Source organism: Giraffa tippelskirchi, chromosome 8 (genome assembly GCF_054371585.1).
Source record: "Giraffa tippelskirchi isolate mGirTip1 chromosome 8, T2T-mGirTip1v1.2.pri, whole genome shotgun sequence".
In the NCBI taxonomy this organism is placed as follows: Eukaryota; Metazoa; Chordata; class Mammalia; order Artiodactyla; family Giraffidae; genus Giraffa; species Giraffa tippelskirchi.
In genome coordinates, this window is record NC_137282.1 from 103,656,904 (window position 1) to 103,672,485 (window position 15,582).

General features: G+C 35.3%; 1 protein-coding gene across 2 annotated transcripts in view; it reads left to right on the forward strand.

Moving 5' to 3' along the window:
- The window catches only part of CWC27 (CWC27 spliceosome associated cyclophilin), a 256,601-nt gene that overhangs the window by 33,343 nt on the left and 207,676 nt on the right, over window positions 1–15,582 (forward strand). For both annotated transcript variants that reach the window (XM_081518289.1, XM_081518290.1), the window contains 4 exons: window positions 43–186; window positions 1,615–1,713; window positions 2,341–2,444; window positions 4,984–5,053. In XM_081518289.1, coding sequence (XP_081374415.1) covers window positions 43–186; window positions 1,615–1,713; window positions 2,341–2,444; window positions 4,984–5,053 — 417 coding nt within the window. The remainder of the gene's footprint in view (window positions 1–42; window positions 187–1,614; window positions 1,714–2,340; window positions 2,445–4,983; window positions 5,054–15,582) is intronic.

Consider the following 15,582-nt stretch of genomic DNA (forward strand, 5'->3'; position numbering starts at 1 on the left):
AGGACATTCACTAAATCTTTTTTTTTTTTTATAATGCTTCAGGATGAATTCCACTCACGGTTGCGTTTTAATCGGAGAGGACTGGTTGCCATGGCAAATGCTGGCCCTCATGATAATGGCAGCCAGTTTTTCTTTACCCTGGGTCGAGCAGATGAACTTAACAATAAGCACACCATCTTTGGAAAGGTTTGTATCCAATTATCTTAGGCGTCTATGGTGTATGTGATCAACTTACCTAGAGCTGCCTTCATAAAAATATTCCCTAGGATATTTATTTATTATTTCTAAAAATGGTGAAATGTTCCATATTCCTGTTATAATGAACTGTGAGGGACCACCTGAATTTTTCTGTGTGTGTTTCAGGCAAATCATTGATTTTTAACTTAAAATTTTTATTTTTTCTGAAATTGTTTTAATCGTTACTATTAACTGCTATGTCACTCAGCTGATATGTTTTAATGTTTTTAGAAAGACATTTCGGTAATAACGTTTAGTATTTTAAAATTTATTTTGTTAATAATGAATTCCCTTCAGTTTAAAGTGGAAGTTGTGTTAACATTTAAACTGCTTACCTGAAATATTACTTTGACTAGTACCTATTTAATCCCGCTGACATCTAACAGCATATCAGAGATTGTCACTTCCATAGAATTTTCAACAGTTTTCTTTTAAAGGGATTCTGAAGGGTTTTTTTTTTTCCTCTTGCTTCTCCCTTTTCATGAATATATTCTCGGATGCCTTAAGTGTTACGCATGTTAGGCATCACTAGTGTATCAGCTCCCTCTGCTGGTTCAATTAGAATGGTTTCCTCATATCCCAGACAAAACTGGATTTTGTGCTGATGAAAAGGAAAGAAACAAACAGCACAACTGGAAAACTGGTATTATTTTAGATTTTTAAATATTGAATGAAAGGAGTTGTGCCAAAAACATGCAATGCAGTATTGTTGCTTAATACTTTTGAGCCACTCTAGCACAGGTTGTCTGACATTCATGGATTTTCCTCCCTGTTATTTAAAAAAATAAGTATTAATAAAATGATTTTAGGTTGTCCTTCTGCACCATTGTTTACAACCGATGTTATATAACTCACACAAAGGCAAAGTATAGCGTAGTAGTTAGAAGTCAGAAAGGCCATCACTGTCGGATCTACAACTTCATTCAGCCTCAATTTTCTTATCTAGAGAAGAAAGATAATGATAGTACCTACTTTTAGGATGTTTTGAGGATTAAACATCATAAAGTCTTCAAATCACTTACCACATTGTTTTTATTATTTCCTTGTTCTACCCTCTTCTAAAGTCTAAATTTGTTTATAATGTTTGAACAAAACGTAGTCATTCAGAAGGAAGTTACTTGGCGTTGTGTTTTTAATAAAAACTGACATTAGGTACATATTGGAAATTTCCCAAAAATCTTATTGAGGAATTAAAATTTGTCAAACCTTTTCCCCTTAGGATTATGTTACTTTATTTCCACTGTTGAATGCATATAATCTTATATAACAATATCAAATGCCTTTTTAATTATTTTAAAAATATTTTCAAAAGTCCTCCCTGATTTCAAAGAATGAATTTAATAATTTTCAATTAAATTTCCTTTTTTTATTTGATAGGTTACAGGGGATACAGTATATAACATGCTACGCCTAACAGAAGTAGACATTGATGATGAAGAAAGACCACGAAATCCACATAAAATAAGAAGTTGTGAGGTATGAGCATGATTATTATGAGATATATTACTTTAATTATCACTTAAAAGAAATTGAATATTTGTGTTCAGTTATCAAATGAAGGCTTTATACTAAATTAACATCACAACTTGGATTTTAGCTCTGTAATTTAGTTACAATTTCTGATTAACAATTTTTTTAATGGAAGATTTTGAATTCGAGGATGAAACTTAAGCTGATAATCCAATGAATGAAAAACTCCATAGTGCAAAGCTGGATGAATTAGGTTTATTTAGCCCAGTGAAGTGTTGTCTTAGGTAATTTAAGAGCGATCCTTCATTGAGAAAACAAGGACCTGAGAACGTTTGATTTGGAGTAAGAATACCTGAGTTTAAAAAAAAAATACCCAAGTTTGTCTCTCTAACTATATATTTTTCTTGAATGTCTTTCCCTTTTGTAAAATAAGTATAAAACATTTTCTCCTTAATAGCACATTGGATTACTGGAGAATCCAATGAGGCCATGTAAGTGGAAGTATATATATCATTATTCTGGTTCTGTGAAGAGAAATTATATACACTAATGGCACCATAATTAAATATTGATTTTAATTTTTTGTGAAATTAAAAAAATTGAGTAATATTTTCAAAATATGTCTTTTCATAGGTTTTATTTAATCCTTTTGATGACATCATTCCAAGAGAAATAAAAAAGCCGAAAAAAGAGAAACCAGAGGAGGAAGTAAAGAAATTGAAACCCAAAGGCACAAAGTAATCAGAGCAGAAAGATTTTTTTCCTCAACTTGAAAAGCAACACTGATTTATTTAGTTCACTTTGTTTCCTTCTGTAATAATTGTTGAATAATTAGGGGGAGGCCAGTTTGGACCAGGATATATGTCTACATTATCTGTGTGTGTTTCTTTGTCTATATGTACACTTCTTATATTCAAATACAGTGTATAACTTAAAACCTTAAGCTAAAAAAGTATTGTCTGAGATGTCTGATGAAATCTGCTAATAAATAGGTAAATATTTATGACCACCACAAGAATTAATTATATAAATGAGTTGTTGAAACTTTTTTGTTTGTTTGTTTACTTGCTTTTCCAATAATACATGCTCAGGATAAAGAAGTTAGAAAGTAAAGTATGAAGGGTATAATGACTACATGGTTAATATTATTTAACTGTCTCACTCCTTTTTTTTGATGCTATTAAAATAACCTTATTATAAATATATTTACACATAAAGTTCTTTATGTATTCTGGATTAATTCCTGAGGATAATTTTCTAATAACAGAAATTTCTTCAGTATTTTTATGAGTAATATTCTTTACAGTATTAATTTTGTCTGTTTTATTCAAATAGGTATCAGAGAGTTAGATTTCAACTTTCTCTTTTACTAAACTGTAGCATCTATATTAGGGATTTTTGTTGTACTTATATAAGTGTTAGATTCAGATGGCTTTAAGTATAATCCTGCCTACTGCAGTTACAGGAAGCAAAGTTTACTGATCTTTAAGCTTCAGTTTCCCCATCTTATAAAATGGAGATTTATAGTACAGGATCTGCTTGTTACAAAGATTAAATGAGAAGGGGAATTTGAAAACACCCAATAGTGTAGGTATTCAATACATATTCATTTCCTTTCTTTGATATCCTATAATGTGAGTTAAGTTGCTGTTACAAACTGTCAAATATGAGCCAGACTCTTTAATAGGCAGTTGATATCTTGTGGCAAAATAACTTCTTACACAACTATATATTTATTTGATTTCTTTTTATTTTGTATTAATTAATTTTGACTAATTTATATCTGGGTGAAAAGTCAATGTCACTATATTCAAATATAATATTTCATCACTGATTTATCTTGACAACAAAGCCAAAAGTTGGATATTTTGTCTTTGTTTTTAATTCATAGCAAATATGTTAGGGGTGATGTGATAGTTACTGATTATATCTAAGTAAGTTTTGAAATGAAAATTCCTCTTTTATTGCCAGATCTTTTGTTTTTCCAGTATTTTAGAGGAGTTTTAATAACTTACTATTTATCTTCCTTGTGATGTATTAATCTGAAGGGTCAAAAATGACAAAGTTAGTTTTTTATTCCCACAGACTGTTTGCTTAGCTAAGTTTGTTGCTTCCCCCCCCCATAATTTTGTGTAACTTACTAATTTTAAAATATTGAAATTATTTTGGCAGACACTAGATAAATTGCTTTCCATTTATAGTGCTCTCAGAGCTATATGTTTATTAGTTTTTTAGCAATCCTTATTTTACTAACTAGTTTTGATAATATGCTGTGCTGTGCTGAGCTCAGTCATGTCCAACTCTTTGCGACACTATGGACTATAGCCCACCAGGCTCCTCTGTCCATGGAGATTCTCCAGGCAAGAATACTGGAGTGGGTTTCTGTGCCCTCCTCCAGGGGATCTTCGGAACTGGGGTTAGAACCTGAGGTTCTGATGTCTCCTGCATTGGCATGCAGGTTCTTTACTGTGCGTGCCACCTGGGAAACCCACAAAAAGCTTTAATTATTTCTGTCATGATTGAGTTAGTGCATTTAATGATAGTTTTCAAGATAGAGTTTTGGTAATTAGTTTAGTCTAGTATGTGAAATATGGGAATGACTGAAGCAAAAGGAGAAAGGGGCAGCAGAGGATGAGATGGTTACATAGCATCACCAACTCAATAGACATGAATTTGGGCAAACTTCAGAAAATAGTGAAGGACAGGGAAGCCTGGTGTGCTGCAGTCCGTGGGTTAGCAGAGTCAGACATGACTTTGCAACTGAACAACAACAATATATAAAACATCTGGAACTAAACATTTAATGTTATGCTGAAAATATATATCCTTAGTATATTTCCCCTGAATACTAAGTAATTATTGTCTATTGCTGCTGCTGCTGCTAAGTCGCTTCAGTCGTGCCTGACTTTGTGCGACCCCATAAACGGCAGCCCGTCAGGCTCCGCCATCCCTGGGATTCTCCAGACAAGAACACTGGAGTGGGTTGCCATTTCCTTCTCCAGTGCATGAAAGTGAAAAGTGAAAGTGAAGTCGCTCAGTTGTGTCTGACTCTTCGCGACCCCTTAGACTACAGCCTAACCAGGCTCCTCTGTCCATGGGAGTTTCCAGGCAAGAGTACTGGAGTGGGTTGCCATTGCCTTCACTGATTGTCTATTGAGAGAATGTGTTTCTTCTTGTAAATTGTGTTCTATTGCTTTGAAAATAGAATATTTATAAGTTTTGTTTAACTTTTTCTTTCTAATTTTATTTCATTCTTTTTTCCTTCTTTTTGAATAGAAATTTTAGTTTACTTTCATTTGGAGAGGAAGCTGAGGAAGAAGAGGAGGAAGTGAATCGAGTTAGTCAGGTAAAACTCTTAATTTGCCCTTTGTTCAGAATTGTAAAAGAGATTAGGGTCTATATTCTCACTCATTTCTGTATCTACTGTTATATATAGGACAGCATGTTTTACAGCAAATTTTAAGTGTTCGTTGAACTGATTCATAAAATGATTTGTGTGGTCAGTAATATTTGCAACTTCTGAAATGATTTGAAATATATTTTTTAATCTGGCATTTTTAAAATCAGTTACAAACTGGGGTTAAAGAATGACTTAATTTCATGATTCAGATTAATTGCTGTTTGTTTAATTGGACTACTAGATGGTTTGTTATTAATATTACTATAATAAGCAGTGACAGACCAAAGCTCATGTATTCATTTTAATATAATTTATATATATTTATTCTTTTCATTAATTCTCATCACAGCCCTGTAAGGTAGGTATTATTATTTCCATTTTACCTACGAGTAAATTAAGTACTAATAGATTGTAATTTGCTCAAAGTCACATACCTAGTAAGTTGCTAGAGCTGGGAGCTGAACCTACATCTGTCTCTATAAAATCCACATCTCAGGGTTATACATTGCTTCCTGGCCTTTACCCCACCAATGCTTCCCATAGGGCTTTAAGTATGGTTTTCCTCAATATCCCTTTCATCACAGTACTAATTGCTGAAACACCTACAGTGCCATACCATTGTTTAAAGCAGTGATTCTGACAAATATGCCCCAAGAAAATCATCTTCAAGGATTTTTACTCTCCTAGATTTTCATCTCATCTTTTCAGGACAATTAGTGAACACTGAAACCTAAAGGATAATATTCAAAGTCTTTTTTGTAGTATGTAATTGAAACTCTATAACCTAATACTGCCTTTCTCACTTAACACAGTCACCTATTTCTTACTGACACTGACAATAGCATCAACTTAAAAGCACCTTATTTTTACCCTTGTCTTTACTTCTTTATCTACATGCTTCCCTCTTCATTGAGCCTGGTTTGGTAAGCTACTATTGGGCATACAGTAAGCACTCTACTTATACCTCTTACATTAAAACTGAATTAAAATGGGCATGTGTAAGTAAGAATTTAGTCATATTTTTTTTTTCTTTGACTGTCTTCAGTATCCTTGATTGATCTATTTGATACCATAGATTCAATTACCATCTGTATACTGTTAATAACATTCTGAACTGTAGCACAAAGCTGAATATTTCCCCTGGGCTCTTATCCCTCATTCTGTGTTGCCTTTAGGAAACATCACTATTTTTAGATATCAAAACTAAATTCATTTTCACATGATAACTTTCTTTTCCTATTTCTTATCGATATCACCAACTACTCTGCACCTCTCCCATCAGAAAGCTTCCGTACCCTCTTATCCTTCTCCATCAGAGGGCAAACAGACTGAAAACCAAAATCACAGAAAACTATCCAATCTGATCACATGGACCACAGCTTTGTCTAACTCAATGAAACCATGAGCCATGCTATGTAGGGCCAACCAAGATGGACGGGTCATGGTGGAGAGTTCTGACAAAACTTGCTCCACTGGAAAGGGAAAGGCAAACCACTTGAGTATTCTTGCCTTGAGAACCCCATGAACAGTATGAAAAGGCAAAAAGATATGATACTGAAAGAGGAACTCCCCAGGTTGGTAGGTGCCCAATATGTTACTGGAGAAGAGTGGAGAAGTAACTCCAGAAAGAATGAAGAGATGGAGCCAAAGCAACAACAAGACCCAGTTGTGGATGTGACTGGTGATGGAAGTAAAGTCCTATGCTGTAAAGAGCAATATTGCATAGGAACCTGGAATGTTAGGTCCATGAATCAAGGCAAATTGGAAGTGGTCAAACAGGAGATGGAAAGAGTGAACATCGACATTTTAGGAATTAGCAAACTAAAATGGACTGGAATGGGTGAATTTAACTCAGATGACCATTATATCTACTACTGTAGGCAAGAATCCCTTAGAAGAAATGGAGTAGCCATTATAGTCAACTAAAGAGTCCGAAATGCAGTACTTGAATGCAGTCTCAAAAATGACACAATGATCTCTGTTTGTTCCCAAGGCAAACCATTCAGTATCACAGTAATCCAAGTCTATGCCCCGACCAGTAATGCTGAAGAAGCTGAAGTTGAACAGTTGTATGAAGACGTACAAGACCTTCTAGAACTAACATCCAAAAAAGATGTCCTTGACTGTGTGGATCACAACAAACTGTGGAAAATTCAAGAGATGGGGATATCAGACCAGCTGACCTGCTTCCTGAGAAATCTGTATGCAGATCAGGAAGCAACAGTTAGAACTGGACTTGGAACAACAGACTGGTTCCAAATTGGGAAAGGAGTACCTCAAGGCTGTATATTATCACCCTGCTTATTTAACTTATATGCAGAGTAAAGAGAAGTGCTGGGCTGGATGAAGCACAAGCTGGAATTAAGATTGCCGGGAGAAATATCAATAACCTCAGATATGCAGATGACACCACCCTTATGGCAGAAAGCGAAGAAGAACTAAGGAGCTCTTGATGAATGTGAAAGAGGAGAGTGAAAAAATTGGCTTAAAATTCAACATTCAGAAAACTAAGATCATGGCGTCTGGTCCCATCACTTCATGGCCAATAGATGGAAACGTAATGGAAGCAGTGAGAGACTTTATTTTGGGGGGGCTCCAAAATCACTGCAGATTGTGACTGCAGCCATGAAATTAAAAGATGCTTGCTCCTTGGAAGAAAAGTTATGACCAACCTAGACAGCATATTAAAAAGCAGAGACATTACTTTGCAAACAAAGGTCCGTCTGGTCAAGGCTATGGTTTTTCCAGGGATCATGTATGGATGTGAGAGTTGGACTATAAAGAAAGCTGAGCATCGAATAATTTATGCTTTTGAACTGTGGTGCTGGAGAAGACTCTTGAGAGTCCCTTGGATTTCAAGGAGATCCATCCAGTCCATCCTGAAGGAGATCAATCCTGGGTGTTCATTGGAAAGACTGATATTGAAGCTGAAACTCCAGTACTTTGGCCACCTGATGTGAAGAGCTGACTCATTTGAAAAGACCCTGATGGTGGGAAAGATTGAGGGCAGGAGGAGAAGGGAACAACAGAGGATGAGATGGTTGGATGGCATCACCAACTCAATGGATATGAGTTTGAGTAAACTCCGGGAGTTGGTGATGGACAGGGAGGCCTGGCCTGGTGTGCTGCAGTCCATGGGGTTGCAAAGAGTCGGACATGGCTGAGTGACTGAACAGAACTGAACTGACTGACTCTGTCACCCCGGTATCTCAGAAGTCATCTTTAGATGTCAGTGTACTAGTCTTATATTATTCATGATTCACATTTGTCCGTTATCAAAATGAAAGATTCACTGTGTGTCATGACCCTGTAGGTATATTTGTAAATGGAAAAAATCATGAATGTTAGATCTGAGAATTGCCAGGATTCTCTTTCGTTGATGTTTTCTGAAGATGTCAAGTTTCCTTGTATATCCATGCCGTCTTCAGCATCCTCCCAACCCTGTTTTTTCTTTTGCTTGGAATGTGTTCTCTCCTTAATTTGGCTAATTTTTATTTTTCCTTTGTAATATTTGGTTTCATTATTAACTTCTCACTGCCTCTACCTCCCTCCCAAAGCTGAGCCATCGAAGCACTTATTATCCTTCATTGTAATGATTTCTTTTCTTATCTGTGCTTTGTATTTTATGTAATCTTTATAACAATAATGTCATGGGTTTTATTCCTGTTTTGTAAATGGCAAAATCAATACTGAGATATTAAATTGCTTGTCTAATTAAGAGTCATGTAATCAGAATTTTGACTTGAGATTTCTGTAGCTCTTAAAGGATCCGGTGTGATTTTGAATACTGCAAAAGCTGCCTCCTTCTAAATGGCTGGCAAAAACTTTCACTGATAGCACAGCATTCTGGGGTTGGGGACAGCTAGCTCAGTGCGGGCAGCCCACTGCCCTTTCCTGACTTCCGCAGGGTCCTGGGTGGTACTCGTTTAACAGCCATGTAGAGCAAGAGTAGGTAGTCAAAAGGAATTTTTCTCTCAGTCTTTTTGTTGAATTAAATTTGTGGTCTAAAATAAGATTTGTGCACAATTACTGAGATGGACTTTACTAGGAAATTAGTTTGAATTTTTTCCGTTGATAACAACAACATGTCTTAAATGTTGAAAGCATATCTTCCTCCTGCTGCTTACTTTTTGCACAAAGTTAAAAAAAAAAAATTACATGTTTTAACTTCTACTGAATATAGTGAACTGGCCATTCCAAAAGCAATTTGTGTTTGCTAAAGGTTGAAATGTGAAAGAATCCACTGTGGATAGTTGTAGCTTGCTTTTTAAGTTTTCTTTTAAATGTGTAAAACACTTTAAACAGTAGAAAGACCAGTTAAAATCTTTCCTTCTTGCCAAGAACATTGCGGCCCACAGTCCATTATCAAATAAGTAGTATAACTGGTATTGTGTCATCACATTTCTCTTGTCTGACTTTTTAATTGAGGGTGCTATGTGATAAAATTATCAACTGTTTGTTTCTAACTCTCAAATCTGTATCTCTAGGCTGACTTATTTTTCTCCAGCTGCCTACTAGACATCTCTGTATTAGAATTTCTCACTAGTTACCCATGCCCTAGCCAAGGCTTAATTCATTATCTTTTCTTCCCAAACTTCTCTCTCTTCTGTGAATTCTTTTTCTAATTCCTTGGTATCAGTGTCCTCTAAAGAAGAATTTTAGATTTAATTCTGATGTTTTTCTTATTTTTTCCCTTGCATAAACAGTTAGTGGCATTAAGTCTACCAATTTTTCATCTGTGGTGTATCTCAAATCTATTTTTAATTTATTTTACTACTCCTCTTATTCCAGCCTTCATTATCTCTAGGCTGTGCCGCTGCCCTAGTCTGTAGACTGATTTCCCATCTCCCTTCTCTTTTTTCCCCTTCCACTCATTGCTATCAGAATAGTCTTCCTGAAGCCTGATAAAGATGCTGTAGCTGCTCTTTGTTGACTATAAAAATAAGACCAAGTTCCTTGGCCTATTATTTCAAGCTTCTGCTTTCATGACTCCTCTTTACCAACTCTGTCCTTTAGAGTAATGCTTCTTAAACTTCCTCACTAATAAAAAGTCACATATAGTACTTAAAAAAAATTAAATTCCTATATACATCTGAGACCTACTGATTCAAAATCTCTAGGGGAGAAACCTAGGAATCTGTATTTTTAATGAATTCACTAGAAATCTTACCTGCAAAAGGTAGAAAACACTGTGTTAGCAGATCTGAAGTATCTGCTGTTCTATATATATGCCTTGTATTTTCCTTTATGTGTCTTTGTTCATGTTTTTTTTTCCTTTGCGTATAGTAGCTTATTCCACTTCTCAATGTCAAAGCCATATTTATCTTCAACATGTAGAATACTATATTTTCTAAATGTCTTTCCCAGTTTTTCTTAATCTTTCTTTTTCTGATCTAATTTCTACCTTGTGATTCTTACATTTTCCTTTTAAGCACATTATTTTTGCTTTATTATGCAAAAAATGTATGACTGTATTCTTGTTGTATCCTATTCAAACATTACACCCTTTTATTTCTGCCTTATTAATTTTGTAGGATCCTAAGCTCTGAGCTCCTTCACAATAAACTTGGTGTTTATTGTGTCATCTTTAAGTGGCCGTGTGTTGCAGTAGAAATAGCATAGATTTGGAATCATACAAACTCATACTGGCACTTCATTTTTACAGATAGTCTGTGACTATGGATAACTTAAGTCTCTCTGAGCCTCCGTTTTTCTCTTTGTAGCATGGAAATAATAGATACCATTTAGAGCTGTGAAATAAGGATACAGATAATCCTTACTTTGATAGGTCATGCAACTGAAAAGTGGTTTTGAAAATCAAGTGTCTTAAACAATGTACTCTAGAAGTTGTCTTTTATTCTCAAAGAGCTAAAGAATATCTGTCACTAATATGATCATGATTATCATGCAGAAGCTGCTGCCCTGCACTCAGGTAGTCTAGAGGGCTGCTGAGAAACTTCACCAGCATCCAGCTTCCTAAGGTAGGAGGTCATGAGCGCAGCACCGTTGGCCCAGGGCCCCTCCTGAGCACCCCCACAGGGTGCTTGCTAGTAGCTTGAGCAGCCTGGGAGAGCACGGGTGTATACCTGTACATCGTGACCCACCAACGACTCATTCTCCATATGTGAGTGGGTCTTGAAACAACAAGCAGAATCTTTTGGCATACAGAATTTACCTGTTTTGTCTATTCATATTATGGAATCATGGGTAACTTTAGCTTGAGAAAAGAGAGCAACAACACCAAAAATTGTTGACATTTACTGGCTTAAAGAAATTTCTGTAGAGAGCATGAGATAAATTCTAGGGAGAACAGAATATATTTTATTTTGCTTTTATACTGTTCTTCACTCTTCAAATACATTTTGCCTTTTGGGTACAATGAAACTTGGGTCAGAAAAGGGAAGGCTAGCCTGAATTTTGGAAAAGTGTGACCAAATGATATATTTTTAAAAATTTAGCCTTACTGTTTTTAAATGTCGATAACCAGAGCCAAAGTCAAGTCAGTTTTTACAATGACTAAGAGCAATTTGTAGTTTCAGTGGTTGCATGAAATTAAGTATTTCTAGAGGGCTTGAAAATAATTGTTTCATTATTCATTTGCTTATCAAGTTTCTTTCTTTCAGTGACTCCACAGTGTTAATCTTTATCCCAGAACCTAACATCACAAGTTAATAATTGGTAAAGTCTGAATTGAGGCTTTACTTTATGTGAAAGGAGAAATAAGATAGAGTAGCCTCTGGTTTATGGATTATCAGTGTGGGATTACAGACACTGCTTCACCCCACTCAATATTCATGAGAAGGTGCCTCTCTCCCAAGGGTTAGCTTTCTTTCATTATTTATTTCAGTATCTTTCTACTACCTGATAAAATCTCTTTTAGAATAATAGAATTTTATAGCTCAAAGGGATCTAGTCCAACTTCCTTTCTTTATAGATGAAGAAACTGAGACTCTGGTTAAGTGACTTGCCAGACTGACTTCATTTCCTTTTTGATAGGATTGCATGATAGGAGGATGCCATAACAACGTATCTTGAGTTCAGGAAAGCACATTGTCAGAGTCTCTCATGATATGCTTGTGGACAACATGAGGAAATGTGATCTGGGAGATAGTACAGTCAGATGGATTTAGAGCTGATTGAATACTTCTGCCCAAAGAGTGCTTTGTTGTCAACCTGTGCCTAATTATTTGAACTAGTAAGTTGAAATGTAATAGGAGTACATGTATATTCTGTGCTTTAGTTTAATGAAATCAGCTAAATAGGTATGACTTAATAGCCTGTAAGCCTTATTGAATTATTAAGAGTAAGGTCTCTGGAATAAGGAATTTAATATTTGCATTTTGGGGGATCGCATTTGCAGCATTTTGTTCAGTTCTGAACACCTTTAAGAAGGATACTGACAAACTAGATGTATTTAGAGGAAGGGAGGGTCATGAGGAGGATGGGCATGATGCCAAAAACATGCTCCTCAGAAAATGCTTGAGGAACTGGATATACCTTGGTGAAATAAAATCTAACTGAAAATGTGAGCCTAGGCTTCAGATATTTGAAAGGTTTTTATCTGGAAGATACTCTCCTTTATATTGCTTTATTAAATAATAGTTTCATTCAAATGTCCACATTGGTTTAAAGTTTACTCCTGAATTTTTGTGTATAACTTAAACAAGAATGTCAGAAAATGTTTTTCTAATAAAAACTTATGATCAGATGAATAGTTTTCTTGAGGCAAGTTAAATGGTAGGTCTAGTAAAAAAATATCTTAATAGCTAAATTTGAAAATAGTTACTAAATTGTGCCACATTCATATTGATACACAGTATTTTTCTTACTGCAAGATATGTTAGCATTTTAATTTCAAACCCAAATTTATAAAAAAGCTTTTTTCTTACCTGGAAAAACATATATTGATAAATATATCACTTTTGAGTATAAAGTGATAATGTTTTTGTCTTATTCTCATTTATCCTGTGAGATTATAGTTTCCAGGTGGGTTAGGCATGGCCTGGAGAGTTTTGTACAGAGGCTGTCGGAAATGTTAAATAGTTTTTTTTATCACATGGCTTGTGGGATCTTAGTGCCCTGACCATGGATTGAGCCCCCGCTCTCAGCAGTTGAAATGTGGAGTCCTAACCATTGGATCAGCAGGGAGTTCCCCAGTCTATCTTATAAAATGTTTTTTCTGATTAAATTGTATTAAACTTTAATTTACTTATCTTTCTAGTTGTTTATATTTCACTTTTTTAAAATGTTGGCATATTTGTAATCACTTTGTATTTCTGCTGTAGCAAATTACCATAAACTTAATGATTCAAAGCAAAATAAATTTAGTATCTTATAGTTCTGGAGGCCAGAAATCCAAAACAGGCTTCACTGGGCTAGATAATAAGGTATTGGCAGGGCTGCCTTCCTTCTGGCGCTGAAGAGAATCCATTCCCTTATTTTTCCAGTTGCTAGAGACTGCCTGTATTCTTTGGTTTATGTCTTCTTCATCTTCAGAGCCAGCAATAGCAGGTCAAGTCTTTCTTATTTTTCATCATTCTGCCCCTGACTTTCCTGCTTCCATCTTTCTTATAAAGACTCTTGTGATTACCTTGGACCCACCCTGATAATCTGGGATAATCTCCTCATCTCAAAATTCTTAATTTACTGACAAAGTTCCTTTTGCCAAGTCAAGTAGCATACCCACAGGTTTTGAGGATCAGGAAGTGGACATCTTTAGGGGCTGTTACCTGCCTACGAACCTATTTGTATCTAAACGAAACTGTGCGGAGTATTCCTATTGACAGCACTTGTTTATGGTTCATTTTTGGTTTTAGAAGGTAGAAATAGGATTAGTTGGATGGTTGAAAATTAAACATAGATTTAATTTTTCTCCAATTAGAGAAAGTGGTCCAATTACAGAAGTCCTTTAAAAAGGGGTGATTTTTCATGTATGTGTGTATATAGTTATTAAGCTCCTTTCCAGTGTGGAGATACTGGTTGACTAGTCAGTGATGTCAAGGAGATTCCTGCATTGTGTGGGAGACTAGATCAAATAGTTTAAGATTTTTCCTCCTAACTGTTAAGTTTTCTGGTTCTGTACTAAAGGTCACAAGAATGTAACACGGTTCATCATAGATACATATATATATATGTGTGTGTGTGTGTGTGTGTGTGTGTGTGTATAGATATATATAAGCATAGATGAAGACTGATAGATTGATTGAATTGTAGGAATTGGCTCATGTGTTTATGGGGGCTGGCAAGTCTAAAATCAGTAGAGTAGGCCAGCAAGCTGGAAACTCAAGGAGGAGTTACTGTGACAGTCCTGAGTCCAAAATCTGTAGGCTGGAAAGTCAGGCATACTTTTTGTGTTACAGTGTTGAGGCCAAATTGCTTCTTCTTGGGAAAGTCTTTACTCTTAAGGCCTTTGGCTGATTAGATGAGGCCCACCTACATTTTATCGGATAATCTGCTTTACTCAGTCTACTGATTTAAGTGTTTAATCACATATTAAAAAAATACTTAGTTTTGTAACACCATCTAGACTGGTGTTTGAATAGACAACTTGGGTACATAGCATAAAATTAACTATCACACTGAGGTAGTTAGAAATTGACACTCAGATCTTCCAACTTCTTGACCGCTATGCCTCTTGCTTTCTTTCTACTTGTATTTAGTTCTCACTGTTTCACTGCCTCTGTGTTCTTGATAAGAAGTAGCAGATAATAATATAACTTTCCCAAATCCTCTTTGATGTTCATTTTCAGATTTGCTTATGGTTTTGAATTTACCTTGGAGCTTCTTCTATTGTGCTCACTAAATATATTTAGTATTTTTTTCAGCCCCTAAACTGATTAATGAGCCAGGTGCCTTTATGTAACTTCTTCAAAAATTATTTTAAAGTATATTTGATGTTTCTTCTTTCTCTAAAATTATTGATGGTATAAATAAGAACCTTAAAATAGGTCTCAGAAAGAATAGGCATGAAAGAAATATCTGAATTCATTTTTACCCTCTTAGAGCCTATCTCCTATTTATTTTCTTGGCCTGCAGTATTCAAAGTCTACTATAGTGGGAATGGACATCTAAAAAATTGCTTTTGATCATACATTTCTATACTAGTTTAATTGAAAATATTAATTTAAATTTGAAATGGTAATGATTATTCATATTAATCAGTTTACTTCTATTGTGAAGTCTTATTTAAAGTTAATGTTAAGACAAGTTTCTTCTTTTCCTTTAAGCTGGTTTAAGTTTTAGGAGATAAACGAGAAACCATTTTTTAAAAAATTTTATTTATCTATTTTTGGCTGCACTGGGTCTTTGTTGCCACGTGTGAACTTTCCCTAGCTGCAGGCGGGGGATACTCTCTAGTTGTGGTATGCAGGCTTCTCATTGCGGTGGCTTCTCTTGTTGTGGTCCACAGGCTATAGAGTGCTCAGGCTTCAGTAACTGCAGCGCATGGGTTCAGTAGTTGTGGCACATGTGGACTT